Source organism: Pelodiscus sinensis, unplaced genomic scaffold (assembly GCF_049634645.1).
Source record: "Pelodiscus sinensis isolate JC-2024 unplaced genomic scaffold, ASM4963464v1 ctg61, whole genome shotgun sequence".
Classification (NCBI taxonomy): domain Eukaryota; kingdom Metazoa; phylum Chordata; order Testudines; family Trionychidae; genus Pelodiscus; species Pelodiscus sinensis.
Window position 1 is genome coordinate 496,464 of NW_027465843.1, and position 26,383 is coordinate 522,846.

Below are 26,383 nucleotides of genomic sequence, written 5' to 3' on the forward strand. Positions count from 1 at the left end.
CGAGCGCTCCTGTTACCAAGGCTCTATTACGCTCCGTTTCAGCATTCCTTAGCCGTCTAGCACATCTCTTAGAAACGAGCGTGCACCTCGTCCCCCTCTAGTGGTGGGTCCAAAGGGAAGAGAATGTGGTTTTGCTACCAGTTATTCTGTTCACTAGAGTGGCAGGCATCTATGATCCCCATCCCACTAAGGCCCATGTGGTGGGTCTGTATGGCGCCCTCTGGTGGACATTTTTATTCTAAAATCTAACATTTAAAATGTTTTCAAAATTGCATCCAGGGAAACTACAGAAAAGCAAGTGAAGGTGGCAAAGGACAGCACTCAAAACCTAGGGCACGCCAAAATTCAGGCTGCTTGGTCAGATGTTTGTGAGAGAAAGAGGCATACGAGCGCTCAAGACCGGTGCTGCTGACAGAGTGAGCTGCGGAGAGATTTGCTAAAACACAAGAATAGATTATGAGGGCAGGGCACGCTTGCCAAAAGCCTTGATGTTGAAGCCAGGAAATCTGGTGCATGGATCCAAAGAGGGAACTGATGTGATCAGGGCTACCAGCAAGGAAGATAGTCCAAGTTGCGGGCTTTTGTGTTGCAGGGACAATGTGACTTGTCACTTCTGACTGCTAGCAGATTAGAGATGAGGAAGGCTGGAGGGGGCAAAAAGGGAAAACGAGTGAGTTCCTGTAGCGACAGACTCTTGAAGTGTCAGTCCCCTGTCTGTGTTCCACACGCGAGGATGGAGTGCAAGGTCTTGGCTCCCGAGTGAAGGTATAAAAGGCAGCTCATGTTCATGTCCCCATAGCTACGCTTCTTACCACAAATCCAGCCCAGATCTGAAGCAAAGGAGATGGAGGGTGAGCAGGGGAATACAGACAGCAATGGCACACCTCCAAGAACTTCTGGTTACCGTGAGGAACCTCTATTTCCCCTATGAGTGCTGCTCCCTGCCTGTATTCCACACATGGGTGACTGACAAGCAGTACTTGGAGGTGGGTGTGAGGAAGCCTGCAACAAAGATGTGTGCAGTACTGCAGATCCCACCGCAGAGGCCTGGACTAGACCACGACTAGACCACGGGCTGCTCCGCATTTGCCCTGCCCTGGGATCTCCTGCAGGGATGCTACCGTGACAGCCTGCGCACTCATGCCATTATACCTCCAGGAAGTGGAATGCGAGCTGGTTTGTAGCCAGAACCCCACTTAGAAATCCTCTGAAAGGATATAGCTTGACCACAAGGCCACTCTGCTATCATAATGAAGAGTCGTGGAGACCTCCTGTCCAGCGTGGTTGTTTGCAGGTAAAAGGCCTATGTATACCTCATCTCAAGGGAATGAAGTCTCGTCAGACAAAGTGAGGAGTTTTGGGGAAAAGAACAGGCAAGTGAAAATACTGGTTCTCCTCCTCCTCCTTTTTTTTCCTCTCCCACCTATTTATTTTGGGTCTACACATCCTAAACTCAAAACTCCGGTCATGTGAAGAAGTGGGCTGTGCCCATGGAAGCTCATGATCCCATCTCCATGTTTTGTTAGTCTATGAAGTGCTACCAGACCACTTATGGAATTGGGAGATAGCCTTGGCAGAAATTTAGATTGAAGTCAAATGGATTCTTCATCCTTGTGAAATACCTTAAAAGAAGGGTCCTCCTTGAGGTCTCCCATCTCACTGACCATCCTGGCTGAAGTGATGGCCACTAGAAATGCCACCGTCATGGACAATGGGACATGGAACATGTCACTAAGGCTTCAGAGGAACAAGAAGTTTTGACAAGACAAGGTTATGAGCCCATAATGGTGTTGCTTTAATGACAGACTGCTTCCAGACAAAACAGGAGAGATCTTTCTCCTCCCGACCACTGAGGAGATACTGTCCTACATCCTTGGATGTGTAAAGGGTGAATGAGTCAGAGACAGCCCTTGCATGTAAAGCGGACTGCCTGCAGCTCCATGTGGATGTGGATATCCTTATGCTTCAGTACCTGAAACACCAATGGAACCAGTGCATCCATCCCCCTGCCTGCTTTACCCTCCAGTCAGGGTTTATTTTTGCAGAACCAATATATTAGGGTCTGCACAGAAGGGCTCCCCCAATCTCAATGGGCTTGGAGAAGGAGTGCATCTCTTATGAATGGTCCTTGATGCAGAGCTCTTCCGTGAGAGCATAACTTGCCTTTCTGAGAGGCTCTGGAGGAGGCTTAGGAACTGAGGGATCTGCTCCTAAGCATATGACCATAGGGCCATTGCTTGTTTGGTGAAGCTGATGTACAAGGAGGTTTCCCTGGCCCATATCAGAGAGAAGCCTCATGGGCCTTCTGCATTAAATGTTTTCCAAGGTGAAGCTCATGGGCTTTGCAAGTTCTTTCTTGAAACAAATGACAAATGTTGCACTTCATCCATTTGTGTCTCATTCATTCATATTGCCAGAGATGAGAGACAGCTTTGGTGTTTGTCACTGACAGAGTGGGATAGAATCATAGAATCACAGACCACTAGAACTGGAAGGGACCTCAAGAGGTCAGCAAGTCCAGTCCCCTGCCCTCGCAACAGGACCAAGCACTATCTAGATCATTCCTGTTAGATGTCTATCCAACCTGCTCATAAATATCTCCAGTGATGGAGATTCTAGGGCAGAAGACCCAATTTTTGAAGCTGCAGGATGGCAATTCCTGGTCCAACGAAAGGAACAACACTGGCTATTCTAAAAACTAACTGTACTAGGCTAAAAAGCTTCAGGGGGGTAGCCGAGTTAGTCTGTGTGACGGCGCGTTGGGGTTCCCCGTCTCCTGCACCCCGAAATGGCACAAACAGACTGCACCAGCCAGTGGAATTGAGGGTGGTTTATTGCTCCTCCAGCACAGCGCAGCACAGATGGAATCTGGTTACAGGAACTGGGGCTAAGAGGCCTCAGTGCCCCCCCTTTGAGATAGGGGAGTCCCAGCCCCCTCCCCAGCTCCTTATACCCTGCCTTCCAGCGAGGAACTAAAAAACCCTCTTCCAGCCCTGCCCCCCAAGCCAGGGCAGCATTCCACCTTCCTTTGTTCCTCTCCATGGGGGGTGTCTGGCCACTGGTTCAACAAGTTTGGCCTTACCTCTGCCTAGTGAGGCTTTCCCTGCTGGGTCTTGCTCCAGACAGCAGGGGTCACCACATCCCAGCAAGTACCCCCACTACGTCACAGTCTGTAACTGGAAAAACTTAAAAAACAACAAATAGGCTTGCAGCACTTTAGGGTATGTCTACACTAGCCCCCTAGTTCGAACTAGGGAGGCTAATGTAGGCATTCGAAGTTGCAAATGAAGCCCGGGATTTAAATATCCCGGGCTTCATTTGCATCTTCCGGGGCGCCGCCATTTTTAAATCCCCCTTAGTCCGAACTCCGTGCCCGCAGATACACGGAGGCACGGAGTAGGTAGTTCGAATTAGGATCTCTAATTCGAACTACCGGTACACCTCGATCCTAATTCAAACTACCTGCTCTGTGCCGCGTGTAGCCGAGGGCACAGAGTTCGGACTAAGGGGGATTTAAAAATGGCGGCGCCCGGGAAGATGCAAATGAAGCCCAGGATATTTGCAACTTCGAATGCCTACATTAGCCTCCCTAGTTCAAACTAGGGGACTAGTGTAGACATACACTTAGGGACTAACAAAACATGTAGGTGGTATCATGAGCTTTTGTGTACACAACCCACTTCTTCATATGTTGTACTAGGCTAAAAGATTAACTAATTACAAACTTATTTACAGGATTTTCTGAAGGGCTGAAGCAAGAGAGGACTCTGGATCCCAATCCAGGTCATGCAGCAGTAAGAAGGAACTTAGAATCATAGAATAGTAGAACTGGAAGGGACCTCGAGAGATTAAGTCCAGTCCCCTACCCTCATAGCAGGACCAAGAACTGCCTAGATCATCCCTGACAGGTGTCTTTTTAATCTGCTCTTAAATATCTCCAGAGATGGGGATTCCACAACCTCCCTAGGCAATTTATTCCAGTGTTTAACCACTCTGACTGGCAGGAAGTTTTTCCTAATGTCCAACCTAAACCTCCCTTGCTGCAGTTTAAGCCCAATTTGAGGGCATCAACCCACACTGTTTCTTCTACCCTCACTTGGGAGTACAAGGAGATCTACTGTGTGTGTGCAGGCCAATCAACTCTGCTTGCTAAAATCTCTGGACTCTGGTGCATGGTGTGCATACGTACCTATGTGCAGAATGCCCATATAGATCAGCATTTGAAGAAGGTTGGATTACAACATGTTTGTGGGCTCTGAGTCTTGGTAAACTTTGGCCTGCCATGCAATAGGTTCATTTGCCGAGACTCAACTGTTACTGTGATAATAAGGCCCAATTTGAGGGGGTGATTTGCTAAGTCTGAAAAGGCTTTGTCTTGTAAAACTAACTCCTGCTGCACAGAAGGTAATCCCGACTCATGACAAATAATTAGGTCCAAGAAATAAAGTTCAGCCCCTTTCTAGAACTCTTGGGAGTCACAACTTTATTACCTGATGATGGAAATCTGGAAAGAGAAATCAAAGGAGACTAAACCCTCTAGACTGCTACATATGGACTCCAGATGCACTTGAAGAGGACAGTAATCTACTAGACAAAGTCATTTGAAAATTTCAAGAATACGGTGATCCTGGCAAAAATATCACTTGGAAAAAGGAGGCATTTTCTCTTCAAAAAGCCAAAAAAGCTACATGAGATTCCAGACTGCTTTTGGTGTGTGGCTGGTGCAGACCGAATTTAATGGAACAGTAAAGGCTATTTATCAGTGAACCACCATTGTAATGGAGCTGTTGGACATTGTGAATTGCAGTTTGCTTGCCATGAGATTCCAAATGGGTGAAGATGAAGGTTTTCTTGCACCTTCTTAGAAGCATCTGGTTCTGACCACTGTTGGAAATCAGATATTGAACTAGACAGGTCATAAGCCTGATCCAGTCTGTATGCAGCCATAATAGATAATGCCCCAAAAAGACACGAGTGATTCATTTTGGCAATTCTTTTTCCAAAAAGATTTCAAGCACACTGTAAGGTGTTGGTTGTTTACACAATTGAACGGGATACCAAAAACTCAGAACAAACAGAATTTGATTGAAATATTCTCCGGTGGCTTCAAGAGATCCACAGTTACAGCTTTTAGAACAGAGCAATACTCGCATGTCGTTACTTGAAGCATCAGGATAAACACTCATGGCAGAGCAATACCGTAGGGCCAGGCTCTAATGAACGCCTTTGGGGACAGACTATTAACCCTGACACAGTTACAAAAGAATTATGCATCAGAGAACAGGAGAGAGATGACAAAAATGCCAAACAGTTAATCCCATTCCACATGGGAGAGAATGCTAGGCTGCAAACAGGACGCATCTGGCAGCTTATCAAGTAAACAGCCATCCCCTCCTCACCAACTTACACCAGAGCTACCCCTGTGGCTCAGTCCTAGAGGACGAAGGGAGGGCATTTAAATCAGACAAAGGAAAATGCTGGCTTTATCCCTTGTAGCCTTCTGAATGCTCTAGAAGTGCTCATGCACTGACCGAAGTAGAACAGCCCCACCCTGTCACTGACAGCGGGCTCCAACTGGCACACACATCCCAGTGGCCGTGCAGACCACAACAGAAGGGACTGTTCTGGGAATGGTATTTGTCTGCATATGTCCAACAAAAGGAAGAACAATCCTCTCGTTTGTCAGGGAGTTCAGATCATCTAACATGACTTCTCCAGCAGTGTCTTTTGTTAATTGCCTGTTCCTCTGTGATTGCTGGTTTTGACCCATGTATTTGGCCAGGCTTGCAATCAGCTCAACGCCATTTCTCTGTGTGTTGCATGTGTGTAACACGATAACGTTTCAATGCTGGCTCTGATCAATTCCAACATCTCAGGGAGTGTTCTGGAAATCAACATCCAGATTCCTACTGATTTGGGGGTGTGGTGGGGCAACTGTCCCACACTGACTAAGAAAGATTAAAGCAGACTGAAGCCTGTGCAGAAACCCAGCCAATCAGGGAAGGGCTTAGAGAAGCCAATCAGGGTGTAGCTTGCTGGGGCAGCCCTGTATATAAGGAGCTGCCCAGTAGGTAGAGACAGTTAGGCCCTGACCAGGGAAGATGTAGGATCTGGTTCTCCCAGAAGCACCTTCAGGAGAGTTCAGGGGGGCTAAAGAGGGAGGCACCAACCTGCCCCGTGCCAGGCTTCTGGCCTTGCTACAAGGGCCAGGAGGATGCAAAGGGTTCCAGGGAACAAGAGGCAGAGGAGGGAGAATGAAGGAAAGCAGGACAAGGCTGCCTTCAGAGGATAACTGAGTTGGGACCCAGAGTAGTGGGTGTCATCCGACAGGAATTCGGGGTTGTCCTGGTGGGTTCCTGACAGGTCCTCTGTTCCCTCGGTGATGATAAACTTTCAGCTGCAGGCATGTTTGTGCTCCCTCTATCTAAAGCGTTAAACCCCAGGCACCTGAGTCAACACAGTAGACCTCTGAGAACCCCCAGAAACGACAGATTCAGCCAAGGATGAAATCAATCGAGCAGGTTTATTGCCAATGACATGCATTAACAGTTAGCAGACCGGCTCAATGCTAAGCCAGTGTGTGTTCTTCAAGCCTTGGCAACATACCAGCCCCCAGCAGGTTTATTGCCAATGACATGCATGAACAGTTAGCAGACTGGCTCAATGCTAAGCCACTGTGCGTTCTGTAAGCCTTGGTGTGACAGAGTCCCCGCTCAGGCCCCTTGGTCTGGGACACCTTCAGGTCTACGAATTAGCCAGAGACGCTTCTGGTGCAGTCCCCCGGGCTTTTACCGTCAGTTCCCACTGCCGTTATTTACAAAGCTTACAGTGAATTCAGCTGGCTCTGCCGTCTGCCTGGGAGCACACTCAGCCACACCCTGCCTCCTTGCTCCTCCTTGCCCCCGTGGCTTCCTTCCTCTGCCTTATCTAGCCCTCTCCCAATGAGGCCCACAGCTGCTTCTAATAGCCCTTAAGGCCTGGGCTTACTCAGCTGTTTCCCCTCAGCCTCTTTAGCCAGGCTACAGTGGAAGAGCTCTGGCTTAGCCAGCCGTCTGTCACACTTGGTAATGGCCCCACATATAAAAGCGTATAAAGCACCCCCCATCCAAGGTCGGTCCGCACTCGCCCTTTGCGGTGCCCTTTTATAGACCGATACAAACAAGTAGAAGCGGGGAGGGAGGGGGGAGACTGCTTACTATCCTTCATGCTGTCAACTTTGACCCGGTCCTGAACCTCGGTCAGTATGTACATTAGTTTTTGGGTAGCCGGTTGGTACCAAGACGTTTCTTATTGAGATGTTCTGCTACTCCCCTCTGGCTCACAATTTGTATTTGATCCTTTGTACTCGGTGCCCCCTTATGTTCTTCCATGCTCGACCTAACTTACACAATCATACGATTATCCATAGGGCCTCTTTCTTGGCTGCCGTGTTACTGAACCAAAGTCTTGCTCACTAGATTCCAGGCCTGTTGCTGTTTTCATGTTACAGGCCTTTATTCAGGCCTGTTGACTCCATGTTACCGACCCTCGACTTACCAGAGTGGGTCAGCTTGGGTACCTCTTTTCCCGCTGATGGGGATGGAGATTGAGGTACTTGGCTATTGGAGAGGAGGGAATGGATGTACACACGGAGCCCCTACCATGAAGAGGAAATGCGGGCCTGGCAATGGGGGAAGGAAGGCCATCCAGAGCCTCTGGTGTGCATGGGGTGCTGGGAATGAGTGGGGGCACTCAGAATCCCTGGCAAGGTGTCACTGGATGATGCTGGTCGAGGTGGAAAGGGTGATAGGATGCATCGCGTCAGAGAGGTGGAATGGGGCACACACAAAGCCCCTGTCATTGCAGGGAAAATCAGAGATCCTGGAATGGGGATGGACATGTGGAGAGCTGCATGGAGACCCTGAATCAGAGGGGTAGGCGAGGGTGGCAACTCAGGTGCTTATGATGGCAGGGATGAGGAGATACAAATGCAACCCCATAGTCTTTGTTGAGACCGACACGTAGAGTTTCGAATTTTAGCATGAATGACTCTATGTGTCAGTCTCAACAAAGACACTAACTATCTTACCCATTACAAAGATAGCTTCCCCAATTATCACCTCCAATACCATTAGCTCACAGACATTTCCCCTTCCCCTCCCCCCCCACATCCTCCTTCTGTTCTGCAATGTGATTTGTCCTTTTCATATTTGTTCATTTTTTTAATTGTATCCTTTGGTATATATGGTTGTGACTATTTTCTTCCACTATTTGATCTGAGGAAGTGGGTCTGGCCCACGAAAGCTCATCACCTAATAAACCATCTTGTTAGTCTTTAAAGTGCTACATTGTCCTGCATTTTGTTTCAGCTACCCCAGACTAACACGGCTGCATCTCTATCACTTTTCTCTCTGTAAGCAGTCTCATTGCACACTGGCGCCCACCCCACTCCCAGAGAGCTGGCTGCCACCCCAAACTGCTGCCTACAATATACAGGCAGCAGCACAGGGCAGTAGCTTGCTATTTGGAGCTGATGCGTGCGTCCTATCTCCCAGTTCCACTCCCAGGGAGCCATCTGCCACTCTGTGCAGGGTGGCAGCCAGCTCCCTGGCAGAAAGGCTGGGAGCCAGCATTAGGGTTGCCAGATGGTTTCAACAAAAATACCGGACACACTTGCCAGGACATCACAATCCATAGTGCATCTTATTTAGAAAATACCCGACATTCTATTTTCTCAATTTGGTTCCCGAACAGAAAGCTCAAATACTGGACTGTCCGGTTCAAAACCGGAAACCTAGCAACCCTAGCTGACGTGTAACTGTTACAGTAGCCAATAAACTCATACTCATCGGTTAACAATTTAAACCGTCACACTGTTACATCCCTCGTTACAAAAGCAGTTTACAGCGTTCCCAGTGGTCAGCTTTCAGCATGAGCATGTTGTTAGCAATAGAACATTCCTATCAGATCACAGCTGGTTTTTATTGTGGATTACTTTCCCTTCTTTACATTTTTTCAACCAAATGTTTTCTGCAAGGTTCAAAAGGGATTGGTTTCCCCCTTTTTTTGCCAGAGTCTTGGTGACATTTTAAATGCCTTTATCAACATCATGTGAGACAGTCATTTAACAACTTTGCCAAAACTGCCTGCTAATAATGCTGAATCCAATTTCAATATTTGAAAAAAATCTGTACCTTAGACAAAAATAGAAATTTCAATTGGCAGCTATTTGTGACAAGTTTGATTTGGGGGAGGGCCTAAACCAGTTTTCATCAGCAAAACAAAACATGTTAACAAGCTTTCCTATCACCGTTACTGTTAAGTAGAGTGCTTAGTCCCGCAGCATCACAGAGTGCTTAACTGGTTTAAACTGGTTTTAATACAGTATAAGTGGCAAGTTTTCCAATACTGTCAATTGATGTTTCTTTTGCTAAGAGCAAGTCAGGCCTATGGGGCACCAGTTTGGCAGCACTGTCTAGAGCAGCGTTTCCCAAAAATACCGGGCCTCAGCATGGCTGCTGGGAGGGGAGCAGAGCGGGCTGGCGGGGGGGGGGGGGGGGGAGGAACCGGCAGCCAGGAAGCAGTGCTGGGGGCAGCGGGGCTGTCCTGGTGGAGATCCGGGCAGGTGGGCAGGCGGCCAAAGCAGAGCTGGGGGCAGCGGGGCTGTCCCGGTGGAGATCCGGGCAGGTGGACAGGCAGCCAGAGCAGGGCTGGGGGCAGCGGGGCTGCCCCGGTGGAGATCCGGGCAGGTGGGCGGGCGGCCAGAGCAGGGCTGGGGGCAGCGGGGCTGCCCCGGTGGAGATCCGGGCAGGTGGGTGGGCGACCAGAGCAGGGCTGGGGGCAGCGGGGCTGTCCCGGTGGAGATCCGGGCAGGTGGGTGGGCGACCAGAGCAGGGCTGGGGGCAGCGGGGCTGCCCCGGTGGAGATCCGGGCAGGTGGGTGGGCGACCAGAGCAGGGCTGGGGGCAGCGGGGCTGTCCCGGTGGAGATCCGGGCAGGTGGGTGGGCGACCAGAGCAGGGCTGGGGGCAGCGGGGCTGTCCCGGTGGAGATCCGGGCAGGTGGGCGGGCGGCCAGAGCAGGGCTGGGGGCAGCGGGGCTGTCCCGGTGGAGATCCGGGCAGGTGGGCGGGCGGCCAGAGCAGGGCTGGGGGCAGCGGGGCTGTCCCGGTGGAGATCCGGGCAGGTGGGTGGGCGACCAGAGCAGGGCTGGGGGCAGCGGGGCTGTCCCGGTGGAGATCCGGGCAGGTGGACAGGCAGCCAGAGCAGGGCTGGGGGCAGCGGGGCTGTCCTGGTGGAGATCCGGGCAGGTGGGTGGGCGACCAGAGCAGGGCTGGGGGCAGCGGGGCTGCCCCGGTGGAGATCCGGGCAGGTGGGCGGGCGGCCAGAGCAGGGCTGGGGGCAGCGGGGCTGTCCCGGTGGAGATCCGGGCAGGTGGGCGGGCGGCCAGAGCAGGGCTGGGGGCAGCGGGGCTGTCCCGGTGGAGATCCGGGCAGGTGGGCGGGCGGCCAGAGCAGGGCTGGGGGCAGCGGGGCTGTCCCGGTGGAGATCTGGGCAGGTGGGTGGGCGACCAGAGCAGGGCTGGGGGCAGCGGGGCTGTCCCGGTGGAGATCCGGGCAGGTGGACAGGCAGCCAGAGCAGGGCTGGGGGCAGCGGGGCTGTCCTGGTGGAGATCCGGGCAGGTGGGTGGGCGACCAGAGCAAGGCTGGGGGCAGCGGGGCTGTCCCGGTGGAGATCCGGGCAGGTGGACAGGCAGCCAGAGCAGGGCTGGGGGCAGCGGGGCTGTCCTGGTGGAGATCCGGGCAGGTGGGTGGGCGACCAGAGCAGGGCTGGGGGCAGCGGGGCTGCCCCGGTGGAGATCCGGGCAGGTGGGCGGGCGACCAGAGCAGGGCTGGGGGCAGCGGGGCTGTCCCGGTGGAGATCCGGGCAGGTGGGCGGGCGGCCAGAGCAGGGCTGGGGGCAGCGGGGCTGCCCCGGTGGAGATCCGGGCAGGTGGGTGGGCGGCCAGAGCAGAGCTGGGGGCAGTGGGGCTGCCCCGGTGGAGATCCGGGCAGGTGGGTGGGCGACCAGAGCAGGGCTGGGGGCAGCGGGGCTGCCCCGGTGGAGATCCGGGCAGGTGGGTGGGCGGCCAGAGCAGAGCTGGGGGCAGTGGGGCTGTCCCACGGAAATGCGGGTGGCGAAAGCAGGGCTGGGGGCAGCGGGGCTGTCCCGGTGGAGATCCGGGCAGGTGGGCGGGTGGCGAAAGCAGGGCTGGGGGCAGCGGGGCTGCCCCGGTGGAGATCCGGGCAGGTGGGTGGGCGGCCAGAGCAGGGCTGGGGGCAGCGGGGCTGCCCCGGTGGAGATCCGGGCAGGTGGACAGGCGGCCAGAGCAGGGCTGGGGGCAGCGGGTCTGTCCTGCAGAGATCCTGGCGGGTGGGAAGCGAAAACAAGGCTGGGGGCAGCGGGGCTGTCCCGGTGGAGAGCCGGGCAAGTGGGCGGGTGGCCAAAGCAGGGCTTGGGGTAGGGGGGCTGTCCGGCGGCGGCGATCGGAGAGGGCAGGCAGCGTAACCAGGGCTGCAGAGGGGAAGAGGAGCTGCTGGGGGAGATCAGGAGGAAGAGGACGGGAGAATCAGCTGCCGGAAGTAGGGCTGGATGGGTGCAGCGGGACTGGTGGGGGGGTTATTGGGGGAGCAGGGCTGACTCGGGGAGATTGGTGGGTGGCAGGGGGGAACCAGCTGCTGGAAGCAGGGCTGGACGGGGGCAGTAGGGCTGGACTGGGGAGATCGGGAAGAGAAAGGGGGGGAGCAGGACTGACCTGGGCACATGCAGACCCTGCAGACCCTGGCAGACGAGTGAGTCTCGTCGGGGATTCCATTTTCCCCCTCCCCCCCACATACCCTCCCTGGAGTAGTTGCGAACTGCCTGGCAAGTAGACACACTCAGACAGCGTGAGCACATCTACCAGCCAGGCAGCTAAGGACTAATACACCTACAGGCAGTCCCCGGGTTACATGGATCCGACTTACATCGGATCCCTACTTACAAACGGGGTGAGGCAACCCCGCACTAGCTGCTTCCCCCCATCAGACTAGGGAGACGCGAAGCTAGCGCCCCCCCCCCCAGCAGACCAGGGAGACACGGAGCGGCTTTTCTCAGCAGACACCTCAGCTTGAGAATAAAGGACTGAGGGAAGTGAGGTGTGGGAGAATAAAACTGAGCTCTGGAGAAATGTTTGGCTAGAGTTTCCCCTACAATATGTACCAGTTCCGACTTACATACAAATTCAACTTAAGAACAAACCTACAGTCCCTATCTTGTACGTAACCCGGGGACTGCCTGTAATTATAATAAAACTTACCTAATTAGAAAATACTAGGCATTTTATATGTCTGGTAATTTCTCAATTTCTTTCCCAGACAAAACCTTCAAATACCGGACTGTCCAGTACAAAACTGGACACCTGTCAACTCTGTCCTTTCTTGCATCCTCTCTCTTAGCCAGATACTCTACCCCAAATCTGCTCCTGCTCCCGCCTCATGAAGTGCTCATGTGGCGACGGGTCCCCCAAGCCCTGGCCCGGGCTGGGAGGAGGGTGCAGCCAGGTGAAACACTGAAAATTTATTCATTTTTCATTCTTTTTTTTAATATGCGTTTATATTTTTGGGCTGCAAAAGACAGTACTGAAAAAAAATGGGTTCCAACTAAAGTAAAAAGTTTGGGAAACCCTGATCTAGCCAGCTTCCTATCCATCTTACAGTCCATGTATCCAATCCATATTCCCTTAGCTTAAGAACATAAGAACATAAGAATGGCCGTACTGGGTCAGACCAAAGGTCCATCTAGCCCAGTATCCTGTCTACCGACAGTGGCCAGCACCAGGTGCCCCAGAGAGGGTGGACCGAAGACAATGATCAAGCGATCTGTCTCCTGCCATCCCTCTCCAGCCTCTGACAGACAGAGGCCAAGGACACCATTTTATCCCCATTTTATCCACCATTTATTAACTTGCTGGCAAGAATATTGTGGGTGACTGTATCAAAAGCTTTGCTAACACTGGCACTGGGGGCTTTGGGAGGACCAGAAACAACTTATTTGAATATGCATCATTTGCTTATTGAATATGCAAATATACAAATGAACGTTACTAGTCCTCCAAAAGCTCATGAATGGATTTACTGGCCCCCGTGTCAAAAAGTTTGGGAACCCCTGGTCTAGAGCACCAAAAATTCTAAGGATGGCCCTGCCTGCAACCATCCTATTTTTTAGTCTCAGTCATCCTTGACCTTTATTCCTACTCCACTATTTGCAGCTGACACTCAGAGCAACTTGTCTCTCCTCTAGATCCTAAACACCTCATGGTAAGGAATGGAATGGTTTGGTTTGTCTGTACAGCAACTAGATAATGGGATAGAGAGTACACCTAGGGTTGCCAGGTGTCCAGTTTTCACCCGGACAGTCAAGTTTTCACCGCCTCTGTCTGGTAAAAAAACCAGAAAATACCAGACAGTGGGAACATTCTTTCCCTGCCACATCTGGAGGGGCGGGAGTGGAGGTAGTAGGAAGCGCGGGGATATTTAAAGGCGCAGTGACCTTTTTTTTTTTAATTGCTCAACAAGTTTGGTGTCCCCCCCCCCCCCTTTTATTTATTTCTTTTGTTGCTCAACCAATTTTTTCCCCACCGTGTTAGGTATTTTTTTTAAAGTACCTATAACGTTCAGGATGAAATTCAATAAGCACAAATGCAAAGTGAACAATCAATTGCACACACAAAATGGGAAGTGACTGTCTAGGAAGGAGCACTGCAGGAAGGTTTCTAGGGGTGACAGTGGACCACAAGGTAAATATGAGTCAACAATGTGACTTTTGCAAAAAAAGCAAACATGATTCTTGGATGTATTAACAAGACTATTGAAAGTAGGACATGAGAAGTAATTCTTCCACTCTACTCTGTGATGATTAGGCCTCAGCTGAAGTACTGTGTGCAGTTCTGGGCACCACATTTCAGGAAAGATGGGGACAAATTGGAGAAAGTCTACAAAAGAGCAACACAAATTATTAAAAGTCTAGAAAATATGACCTATGAGATTGGTTTGGTTTGTAAAAGAGAAGACTGCGAGTGAACATGAGCGGATGGAATCTCCATCATTGGAGATTCTTAAAAGCAGGTTCGACAAACACCTATCAGGGATGGTCTAGATCAGTGGTTCCCGACCTTATTTATGCCATGGACTGGCAAACCAATTCACAAACATTTGGCAGAATGGCAACTTTTTTGCATATTTACATATTCAATATGCAAATAATGAATATGCAAATACACAAATAAAATGATACTATCCACCTAGTCCCAACACTGCCCCTTGTTCCCTAGTGCCTAACATCCTTTGACCTCCACCCCTACACCTCATGCCCTTTGACCCTTTAACCTCTGACCCCTACTGCCCATGCCAACAGCTTCTTGCCCTGTGACCCCACCATGCCCTCACCCATCACCCCTTTGCCCTCACCCCTCACCCACACTACCCAGAGTGAAGCTGCCCCCTCTAGAGAGCCTGGCCATTACTGCTGCATGGGCCGTGGGAGTGGTCCTCCTCCTTTGCACCCCTTTCCTCCCCAAGCACGTCCTGCACCCCCCGTGGAGTGCAGAGCCACGGCCGGCCACCATTACCTGGACTGGAGGGGAAAGGAGCCTCTTGCTCCGCCACCTCTTGCTGCTGCCTCAGCCCTAGTGCTGACGCCAGTAAAAGCGGCCGTGCGGGCAAGGGGAGTGGGAGCCCTGGGGAGATGCCGCCATCTGCAAAAGCGGCCATGCGGGGGCAGTGTGGAGCCCTGGGGAGGTGCCTCCTGCTCCGCCTCCTCCTGCTGCCGCTGGAGAAAGCGGCTACGTGGCAGCATGCGCCTCCCTCTCTCCTTTGCGCCCCCTCTCTCCCCAAGTGCGACGGGGGAAAGAGGGAGGGAGACGCCTCCTGCCTCCACGTGAACCACCATGGCTGCTGGAGCTGAGCTGCCAGGAACAGCCGGCTTACGCTCCGACAGCTGGGGCAGCCCCGCAGCGAGTGGTCTGCGGCCCAACAGCAGGCCACGGACCAGCAGTTGGGAACCGCTGCCTTAGAAGCATAAGTCCTTTCCATTCAGGCTGCAAATTTTGACACAGGCAGGCATCCTGCTCAGAACACTGCAGCGTTCCAAACGGGTGGAAGTTCAATATAGCTGAAGGCACAGACATTGTTGGCTACAAATAAAGTACAGCTTATTAGCTTATCACGTTGTATCTCCGTTTGTGTTGATCTCACAGCATGGACATTAAGGAGGCCCTGTATTTGGTTTTTTGTTTTTTTCCAGCACAGATGAGTATTTTCAATGCAAAACTTCTTAGAAAAAAATCTGTGTACTATTTAAAATTGTACTAAGAATTAGAAAATTAAAGGAACATCCACTGTAGCAACCTAACCCTACAAAATGTGAAGAACTAGCAACACGTGAATACAAGAAGTCTTAATTTTTAACATCAATTTTAGTTGTTTTAAGTTTGAAAACATTTATAGTTCTTGTGATCATGATTTTTATCCACTGATGCCAACCAGGCACAGTCAAGACAAGCTGGTGTAAATCACAAATGTTCTGGCTCTCACCAGAATACTGTTACGGGACTACTTTGGACTGAACGACAGTTCAGAGATTCACTCTTTGCACCAATTTCCCTTTGCCTTTTATCAGTGGACCCAGGATCCAAGCCAGACACTTTCAGACAGACACCTCCTGACTCAAAGTATGACCCAAAGAAAGTCCCAATCACCTGTGTGTAGCAATCCCTACCAGCCTCCATAACCATCCCACCATGTTGCCACTCCTGCTCATCAAACCCACTACCCGTATCTGTCCCACACACGGGCTGAGCAGAGTGACTCTCAGAAGCCCTCAAGCTGCCTTGCTCTCTCCAGAATGGAGTCTGCCAAGCAGGCCACAGGGAAGAGTCTTACCTAAGCCCTCGCTCTCCCCTAGCACCATGACATCTACACGTGAATGGGCAGATCTGAGGCATCCTGCTCCTCCCCTGGAGAAACACCACAAAAGTGCATGCAGTAAAAGGGCTGGGAGTGAGTGTCACCTCCTTCCAGTGACCCAGTCAAACACAGTGCTCCTTGGGACTCTAGAGACTACTGGATTGTTAGAACCGACAGAGACGGAAAAGAGGCTGCCCTGGATCTCCCAGGACAATAATATACCAGAATCCTAGCTAATAACCCAAACAACTGGACTGATCATGTTAGGGGGATCACGAGCCACTGACCCACATTAAGGGAGTAACCAGGTCTCCTACACTAGCAAGAGATGAGAGCTGCAACACAAGTTTCGAGGGTAAGGCTGGGTATGATACTGCGCTCCACTGTGGCAGGGATCACCTCTTACGAGCTGAGCACTTACACTACTGGGCATGGCAGCGATGGATTCACAAACTGCTAATGAAGGCTGAGGCAGGGAAAAGCTGGAGCAGTGCTACACCAGGAAAGCTCCGTCCATAAGGCACTTCTGAACATACACCTGGGGAAAGCAGCAACGTACAAAGAGCTCCCAACAAGCCAGGCTTTGGGGAGGAGAGAAGCCATGTCTAGGAGGAACCCCACCCTGAGACAGCAGAAGGAGGAACTGTGGGGTAAGGCACTGCGTCATCCCCAGCCCACTTTGAGACAGCACCCCAGATGTAGGGAGAACCACATGTGAGGCACCAGTCAGCTCCAGCCCTAAGACTCCGGGGGCTTGGACCAAAACAGCCCAAACCCAAACTGAGACGTTGAGTGGGGAGTGAAGGGACTGGAGAAGGTGAGCAGGAAGTGGGCCAAGTGCTGACCAGCATATGATGTCACATGTCAAGGCCCTAGGCCAGGATCTGATGGAACAGGAAGACCAAGGTCGCCTCGCCCACTGCAGATTCCCTATTCCTAGTACTGAGCCAGACAGGACTGGAGCTCCAACCAGAAAGGTCACCCAGCTGAATCCCATTTATGGGAATGCAAAGAGAGACTAGAGCAGCAGGCCAAGACCAACAGGCCTCCTGACAGAATGGACAACCCACTAGAGGGGGCAGCAAATTAAAATAAATTATAAGAATGAAAACAATGATTTATGGGGCAACAGGGAGTAGCCCACTGCATCTGAAGAATGCAGATTTTAGCAAGCTACAACAGAGACAGAGGAGGGTTTGTAAGTGGTGCAAGATTTTTAGGAGTTACCAGATAATGTTTATTGCAAATGCTCTTTCTTGTTCTACTCATTGACAGCAGTGGTGCAATTAGCTTTAGATGCTAAGCATATCAGCACTAAAGTTGCTTCCCTGACTTTCTCACTTACCGATTTACCTCCCATACACAGAACTGTTCCCTCCAGGTTACACCCATACGAAAAACAAAAGATGCTCTCGTGCCAAAACTTGGCAAGTGGCCTAGCACACAATGAGGCCTACATCATAATTAAGAGTAACTCTGACTTGGCTTTCCATCAGCAAGTTTTCACAAACAAGGAAACAATAATAATAGCAGCAGCAGCACTATTGCAGGGACAGAAGAGATTGCTGTTCTATATTTAAACCCTCTGATATTTCATGGATGGAAACACATAGCTGCCCTGATAGTCAGATCGACAGGGCAGATAAAATCAATTAGATTAGATAGGAGGTAGAATAGGAAGTTGCCAGGCATGATATCCAGTCACTTCCAACTAGGATAATCAGATGAAGCAGCATCCAGGAATCCTCATCCATAAAGGCCCTTTATCTTGTTTTCATGGGTTAAAGTCCAATAACCAAGAATGCTGACGATACCGCACTAAAATTGCAGCTCGGCCTCCAACCCACTGTGCGATTTGTTTTGCGGTCTTTCTAGAAGAATGATGGCCCTCTGTGATACACCAATGAAATAATCTATGTGCTACTGTGGGTGTCTGTGATAATGAGGAGAGTCAAAGACAGAACTCTTCTTTGGAATTTTCTCTTCTCTTCAAAAGCTCTTGCAAAGAAGACCTGGTGTACCAGGCCTGTATGGGGAAGGGGGGGAGGTCTGTGCGAAGGGATAGATTAGGTGACAGTGTCCAAGGGTGACTCCATGATTAGGCTATTCGAGCACCTGAGGAGTTTACACTTAATAATTGGTTGATGAAATCTAAGTTCAGAATTCACCACTAGATAAGGGTTTGTACCCTGGTTCTTAACAGTCTACCCAGAGGCTGATATTCCAGCCCTTGAGTTACTGCAGGGCAGGCTGATAAGGCCTGTGAGAAAACACCACCTTTCCTTAGAGCCAGCACCATAAGAAATCTTGTGTTTGGAAGAATCCTGTCTTAACCCCCAGGAAAGGACCTGGATGGACCCAGTAAGGTTTTCTGTCTCCAACTTCTAAAGTAGAGACGTTATTTTACCTCTGTATTTGGCACTGGTACGACCAGCTGCTGGGATGCTGTGTCCAGTTCTGGTGTCCATGAGGCAAGAAGGATCCTGATAAACTGGAAAGAGTTTAGAGAAGGCCATAAGAATAATTAGGTAAGAAAACTGCTTTACAGTAATTGAGCTTCTTGAATCTAGCTAGCTAGCTTAACAAAGAGATGGTTAATGAATGACTTGATTACAGCAGACAAATATCTACATGGGAAACAAATATTTAGTAATGGCCTCTTCAATCTAGCAAAGTATAACACCATCCAATGGCTGGAAGCTGAAGCTAGACAAATTTAGGCTGGAAATAAAGTGCAATAGTGAAAATAGTTAACTATTGAAACAGGTTAGATAGACATCTGTCAGGGACGGTGTAGATGGAGCTTGGTCCTGCCTTGAGGGCGGGGGGCTGGACTCGATGACCTCTTGAGGTCCCTTCCAGTCCTATTATTCTATGATTCTATGAATTCATCCAAGCTCCTGGTAGATTCTCCATCACTCATAACTTTACTCAGGAGTGGAGGTTTTTCTGAAAGATACACTCTAGGCATTCTTTCGGGGAAGTTCTGCGGCCTGCGTCACACAGGAGGTCAGTGTACAAAATCATAATGCTTCCTTCCAGCCTGGCAACCTATCAATTTTAGGATTATTTCCTTATTTGCAAGGCTGGGACTTGAAGAGCTCCAAGATCGTTGCCCTGGAGACCTCATAGCCACTGGAAACCTCTCACTCAAGAGCCTCTTGACATGACTACAAGGCATGGTTTCTTGTGCTTCAGTGCAAGTTGCACATCCGTACCCACAATGCTTGGTACCAGTAGATGATTTTGCTAAGCCAGTCGGAGGCATGTTTACAAAAGCAGGGATGAGGTTAAACATCAGGAATGTGTTGTGCAGAGAGTGGGGGGGGAGGAAGTGTGGCTCAGCACATAGCTGTCCAGCTGGCAGCCCATTGTGCTGCAGTCCATTATCCTCCATTAGCAAGAAATTACAAGGAAAATCAACAGACTCCAGAAAAAAGCTCATTGAGAGGAAACAGTGCAAGGGAGCAGTACTCCCCTCTGCTGAAATGAAAGAAAATAAATGAGATATTCTTCTTGCAGAGAAATGACTCCAGTTGCTTACTAGACGGCATGAGGACAGGCGGCACCAGGAAGCTAAGCGCAAAGAAGCCTGGGGAGATGATATTCCCTTAACATGAGGCACACTTGGAGGATTCTGCTTCAGAGCCTTCCTGTGGCTCATGAGCCATTTCAGAGCCACGGAAACAACCTTTTTTCTGGGTTTGGTTTGCTATGAATGCTGACAAGAGCATGGAGGAGTGGGTGCCATCTGATCACATGTCCAGGTGCTTGCAGGAGGCAGTTGAAATCCCAGTGATCTGATGGGTTCCACACAGACTACTGGACATCAACGGAGATTTCAGCAACTCCTACCACAAGGCGTCAGATAATCACGTTGCATTCACACACAAAGAGGGTTTAACTGCCATTTCAGGCGGCCCAGTGAACGATTCTCTGACCCTGCATGAAGCCAAAGCCAGCGTTTTGGGAGGGTAGGGGGGAAAGCCGCCGTGCGTTCCAGGACACAGTTTGCTTTTCACCCCTTTCCCCGAATTATCAGGGAGCGAGGGGGAAGCACCTGCATTCCGTGCTTGCCTCTTAAGTCAAGACTTGGTAGACTCCACTGGCAGTGCTCTCCCCTCTGACTTTGTGCTGTGATAAAGGGACGCTGAAGGGGAAGCTCCTGTTTCAGAGTCAGTAACGGCCTCTGCACACCATAAAGGACAAGTATGAACCGCAAGGCCTGGCACAGTGCGGGGGGCGGGCAGCAGCCAGTAGTATGGATGTCTAGGTGAGCACTTTCCCCTGGCATTAGCATTGACCCGAGTGCCTCTGTGCAGTATTAGCCTTATGACACAACCGAAGGACGACACCATCAGCAGTGATCGATCCCCACATCCCTGACCACACACAAACATTAGCAACTCATAGTGCTTTTGGCAAGAGTTAGGTTGTTAACACTGAGTCTAACTCAGCTAAGTACATTCTACTGACCCAATTCCCCTCATGCACCATTATGTCAGCTGGATACAGAACTGTCCTTCACTTCCCAACCTAAATAGGCACATTAACACTGCTGTTAAACAGCTGCTGCGTTCCACCCCGGAGGCACACACATTTCTCTAGGTGACGTTAGCAGTGACACAACAGGACTTTTCATTGTATCTTTTTATTTATTTATTATGAGATGGAAACTAACTAATATTACCTGGAGTCTGTCTGGAGTCTCTCCCGCATCTGGGCGAGAAGGCCTCTCAGCTCCTGAGACAAACAGCAGGCCATAATGTCTAAGAAATAGTGTACACAGAAACCACAGTCCTAAACCTAGGAGATTTCTTCTCCTCTGCCCACTTGCCTCTGGTCAAGGCCTGACTTGGCCAGCCCCTCCTGTCTGGCCAGAACCCCAGTGGCAGAAATCTTTCCAGCCTTTCATGTTTTTCTGCCTGTATAGTGGCTACTTGCACAGCATGCTGATACTTTGCAAACAGAACGCTACAATGCCAGAGTCCTCGCTTTTGCCAAAGCCAAGCTTTCAGGGGCATGAACCAAGAGGCTTAAATAATGAGTTTCAAAAAAATTAATTACATTCTTTCCATTTGTCCTCTGGTTTCTGAATGCACATTTTCAGGCTTTTCTCTACAGGCACAAGGACTAAAGCTTGTTTTATTCTGAAATGAAAGCTGGCCTTCTCACAATCACATGAATCTGGGAGCTGGGTTTTAAAAAATGTAAAGACTAGCAATTAAATTGCAAAGAGTTGACAAGACTGGTCATGAAACAGTTCAGCACAAACCTGGGTCAATTACCAAAAAGTTATGAGCATACACAAGGCAGGTTTTAAAACAAAACTAAGCAGCACCAAAATGTCAGCAATCTTGTTCTCTCAGCAAGGGAAAATCCTCAACACCCCAACTCACAGCCGCAATAGCTTTGTTGCAGAGAAATTGCCAAATTCCAGTACCATGAATGTCACCCTCCCACCTGCCTCCAGAGGGATACCCTAACCAACCCTGTCCTGAGAGTACCACAGCCATGAGCAGACATGTGGCCAAAACTCAGTGGAAGTACAGAGGACCAGGATCTCCTCCTCTTTTTTACCCCCACATTGTAACACCAAATGCGGTGGCTACTGGGATGCAGTCTCTTGTACTCTGCTGAGGAAAGGGACAAATCTCTATAGATTCAAACAACTGCCTCTAGAAATATGTTCTGCACCACAGCACCATGAGATTCCACAGCTGCACAAACCATGTAGAATCAATCCTGTTTTCATGTCACTGTCCTCAGAGAGCTGGACACGATGCTCTGTGCCCAAAAGAAATCAGCTGTGTGCATCCATTTCCCCCAAGCCTCAAAACGGATGCCCCAAGCCACACAAAGGGAGGAGTATAAATAGGTACCCCAATTTGCTTAGAAATGTAAGCAGCTACATACCACTGGTCACATCACAGGGAAATAACCAGCCCTGAGGCTGGTCTCATAGATATTCCACAAGTGTTTCTCAAACACAAAACCCCTCTCCTATGCTTCTCTGAGATCCTACACATCCATCAACCCCAATGTCACTCACACAGCACTTGAGGGCCATCCAGGCACCAACACACAGCGACCCTACTCACACCGCAAGCGATGCCCAGGGCTGTAACTGGGAGAACAGCAGAGAAGAGGACAAAAGCAGAGGGTACCTTGCTCTTCACTCTGGCCCTGCTGCCCCCTGAAGCTGGCCTTTTCTCTTTCTGCTCAGTCAGCTTTCTTCCTAGGGCAGAGCCCATGTCCCTCACTCTGCCTCTTCGTTCTCACTCCGTTCTCTCAGTCCCTGTCTCAGGCCACAGCAGGCTCCAGACCGGGATGTGGCGCTTTCACACACACGCGCACATTCCACAATCGCATTGTCTCCAAGTAAAGCAGCAGCAGTCTGTACCGCGGGGACAAGTTACACCAGCACTGGCTTTCAGGACTGTCTTCTCTCCAAGTGAGCAGCAGACGTGCGTGTCACACACACACTTTGTCTTGCTGTGTGGTAGCCTCCCCCTCTCTCTTTGCACTGTACCGCTCTGTCCCTCACAGGGAACAATCTCTCTGCTCGGCTGCTGGTTGTGGGCTTCTCCTCATGACCTCGGCGTGACATCAGTGGATGCAACACTCACACACACGAAAAAGCTAACTACATGAAATGCACAAGCCAGCATCTCCTAGTCCTCAGCCCCCCCTTTCCGAAAACACAGCCCTCAAGCTGCACTGTTCACTAGTGCCATGGAGTAGTGAGTGACCTGAATGCCCTTCCACTAGGAGGGTGTGAACACTCGTGTCGATTGCATGGATAGTCTTGTGCTCACTGCACAAAATCTCTCCCTGGTGTCTCCGTGAGTCTCATGTTGTGGCAACCTGCAAAGATTAACAGAAGGGTCAGGAGAGAGTCCCATCTGGAAGGACACGTTTTTGGGGGAGACTGCTTTCTCTCTGCTTAGGATCCGCTCAGAGTTCCTCCCATTCAGCTGCTGCTGTTTTATAGGTCAGCTGACCCTTTTCTGCCCCTCTACTCAGCAGCAGACGTCAGCAGCGTCAAAGATCCCAAGAGCCTGGTGCTGCCCTGAGGAATCATGCCAGGAGTTAAACTGAGGAGCCTGAGAGCTGAATGTCAGACTCCAGTGCTGCTACAAGCGCTGAGGAAGAAGAGGGACGTACAGCCTGTGTCTGAAGGAAAGGCCACACTGCACTAATACACTTTCCATTTCACACTACAGCTATGACTGGCAGCTGCAGAGGCTGAGACCCTGTGCTTGGAGATGGCTCAAAGCACCCCAGTTTGTGCAAGCGATACGAGGGGTCCCTGTCCAGGCAGGCCAGACTCAGAGTCACAAAACCCACAACCATCTCCACTCTTTCCTGCGCCCTACCCCCTACATACAGACCCCCCTCCGTAAAGCCACTGCTCTCCCCTCACGCCCTCTGACTGCGGTGCTCATACAAAATCAGCCTCTACTGAGGGTCAGGCCACAGGGAGTCCGTTTGTTTATTTCTATTTGTAATACTTTCAAATGTGCTGCAATCATCAAACAAGACATGTACACAGCTAACCTCTGGAGCTGGGGGAGCTTGCCCCAGAGAGCCTCACTCCTCCTTTATCATCCATTGCTTCTCATGCTTGTTGATTGCATCTTGCTTCCAATTAAACCCTAAGCTCTTCAGAGCAGGAAATCCTGTCTTTCCTTGTGCAGCAGCAAGCACAACTGGGCCTGATCCTGACTAGGCTCACTGTGTTCCACCCCTGTACAAATCAACAGCAGCGAAGGATATGTCGGCTGGGCACGGGAAGAGCAGGCTCAGGGGGAGTAAGGGATATCTACTCCTGACAGTGATATTTGAGTCCTTCAGCTCTGGTGGGTGAGAGTCCCTGTTTGCTGGTGACAAGAGAGGTATCCCAGACCAGGCAGTCAGAGCCTGACCCTGTGGAAAGCTTGAAGAAGCCCTGAGCCTCTCTATTGTCATCCCTTGAGTTTCTTACAATGGAAAGCAAGTCACAGAATCAAGCCCCAACTTCCGGGAATAGGAAGGGTCCCATGTCAGAGCACTGAGACAAGACATGCCCAGTGCTAGGTCACTCTCCAGCACCAGTTTTGTACCATTACCTATGGCAGACAGAGTGGCCAGAGATGAAAGGTCACGACTGTCCTACCACCTCCTCCTGATCCCCAGCTACACAATCTGAATTGTGAAAAGGATCTTCAAGTTTCTGCCAAGTTTCTGAAACAAGGAGTTCTTCCCCATTATAATGTCTGAACACACACTCTCTCTCTCTCACATACACACACACACACAGTGCAGTGTGGAGGATCTGAGTACAGACCTTCCGGGAAACAAGCACACACATTTGTTTTGCTCTTTTTACTTAAGTTGTCTCTATGCTGAACTGAGTTAGGACAGGTGACTATTACCTGAAGAAATCTGCCTCTCTTCTCCAGAGGTGAAAGTGAGCAGGTGCGCCCCAGTGCATGGCTCCGGCAAGAATTGGTGGCGCTCCAGCAAAAGCCAGCAGGGAGCTCTTTAAGGAGCTGGCAGAGACCAGGGTGGTAATAGGAGAGAGTACCTGTAAGAAGTATCAAGGGACTTTCCCTGCTGCTACCCAGAGGTTCCAGCCTGGGAACAATGCAGCAGCCATGCTGTTCCAGTATGTGAGGCAGAACGGTGTTTGCTGCGGGAGAGGAAGGGTGCTTCTCAATGTAGGCCATTGTGCTGTCCTGGTACGCAATGACTCAGCAATGTCAAGGAATAAAGCAGCTCTTCAGCTGGCCCATCATGTGTCTCTCCCAGCCTCACCATCCCAGGAGAGGCTTCTCTCTGACCTCTGCCTCAGAACTCAGTCCAGCTGCACATCTGATTGCTGAGCGCATGGCACCAGTTCAATGACACCAAGTGGGCTTCCAGCCACAATTCCATGGGGGGGCCTTTGGCTCAGATCCCTAAGTAACACAAACCAGCCCTTGGCAAGCAAGGCACATTTTTGAGGGTAGAGTTGGAAGTCTGGAATGTCCACAGATCTCTTCTGCAACACTCTGCCAGTGAGATTCTCTCAGACAGCTCGGATTTATCTGGCTAGACTATCAGGACTTGGAGCTCCCTGGGGCTAGATGCCAGTCTTACCTTTGTGTGGAGCTTGGCAAACTGCTTGTCATCCAGCAGACTCTGTGTGTACACACGCCTCTTGTACCGGAACTGGAGAGAAGAAGGGAAGGGAAGATGGTCAGACACAAAAGCTGCATAAAAGTCAAGGGCAATACAAGGGAATGTGGTCTCAATGAAATTACTATACGGGGGAGAAGGGGGTGGGAACTGGCTTAAAGACTCAAAGAGTAATTATGAATGATTTGCTGTCAAAGTGGGGGGACACATCTAGTGGGGACCCACATGGGTGAGTCCTGGGCCCAGTGCTAATCAATATTTTCATTAATGACTTGAATAATGGAGTGGAGAATATGCTTATAAAATGTGTGTGGACACCAACCTGGGAGGGGTTGCAAGCACTTTGGAGGACAGGATTAGAATTCAAAATGACCTTGACAAATTGGAGAACTGGTCTGAAATCAACAAGATGAAATTCAATAAAGACAAGTGCAAAGTACTTCACTTAGGAAGGAAAAATCAAATGCAAAAATACAAAATGGGGAAGGACTGCCTAGGCAGCAGTACTGCTTAAAAGAGTCTTGGGGCTATAATGGATCACAAACCGAATAGGAGCCAACGATGTGATACAGCTGCAAAAAAAAAAGCTAGTGTTCGTGTGCATATTAACTGAAGTGCTGTATGTAATGCTGTCTCCATGAGAAGTTCAGGATGTGACTTCCCAGCTCTTGTGCACACACTCGCAGTAGTTCAGCGAGAGCTTGTGCAAGAACATGTAGCAGTGTAGCTGCAGCAGCACCTGCATCGGCGAAAACATAGCTGAGTTGTGCCAAGTACAAACCTACCTGAAACTGGTGGGTATGTTCTAGGTACAGTTGCCCGTGCTGCCATGACTACACAGCAAGTTACAGTCCTGATCACTCTCACTGAACCCTACAAGCATGTGCACTCCCACACAAGGAAACCACACTCATAGCTCACAGATTAGACATTGTCTAAGGCACAGGAGGTCTCTGCAGCACGGGTGAGGCCTTAGCTGGAGTACTGTGTCCAGCTCTGGGTGCTGCACTTTCAGAAAGATGTGGCCAAGCTGGAGAGAATCCAGAGGAAAGCAACACAAACTACGAAAGGTTCAGCAAATCTGCTCTGTGAGGAAAGGGTTAATAAAAATCGTGCATGTTTAAGTGCATCTACACTTAAACCTCTTAAACAGCACTAGTGTAGCACTTCAATGCAGCTACTCAGGACAGCAGTGGGAGGCAGTCTCCTGTCACTGTAATTAATTCCCCTCCAGAAGAGGTGGTAGCTAAGTCGACAGTTCA

At 50.4% G+C, this 26,383-nt stretch overlaps 1 protein-coding gene across 8 annotated transcripts in view; it reads right to left on the reverse strand.

The window, feature by feature from the left end:
* SHANK3 (SH3 and multiple ankyrin repeat domains 3) overlaps positions 1-26,383 on the reverse strand; it is a 708,141-nt gene that overhangs the window by 492,761 nt on the left and 188,997 nt on the right. For all 8 annotated transcript variants that reach the window (XR_012898753.1, XR_012898754.1, XM_075914851.1 and 5 more), the window contains one exon: positions 25,083-25,154. Coding sequence is in view for 5 of the 8 variants with exons in the window: in XM_075914851.1 (XP_075770966.1) it covers positions 25,083-25,154 (72 nt within the window). In the remaining 3 variants the exon portion in view is untranslated. The remainder of the gene's footprint in view (positions 1-25,082; positions 25,155-26,383) is intronic.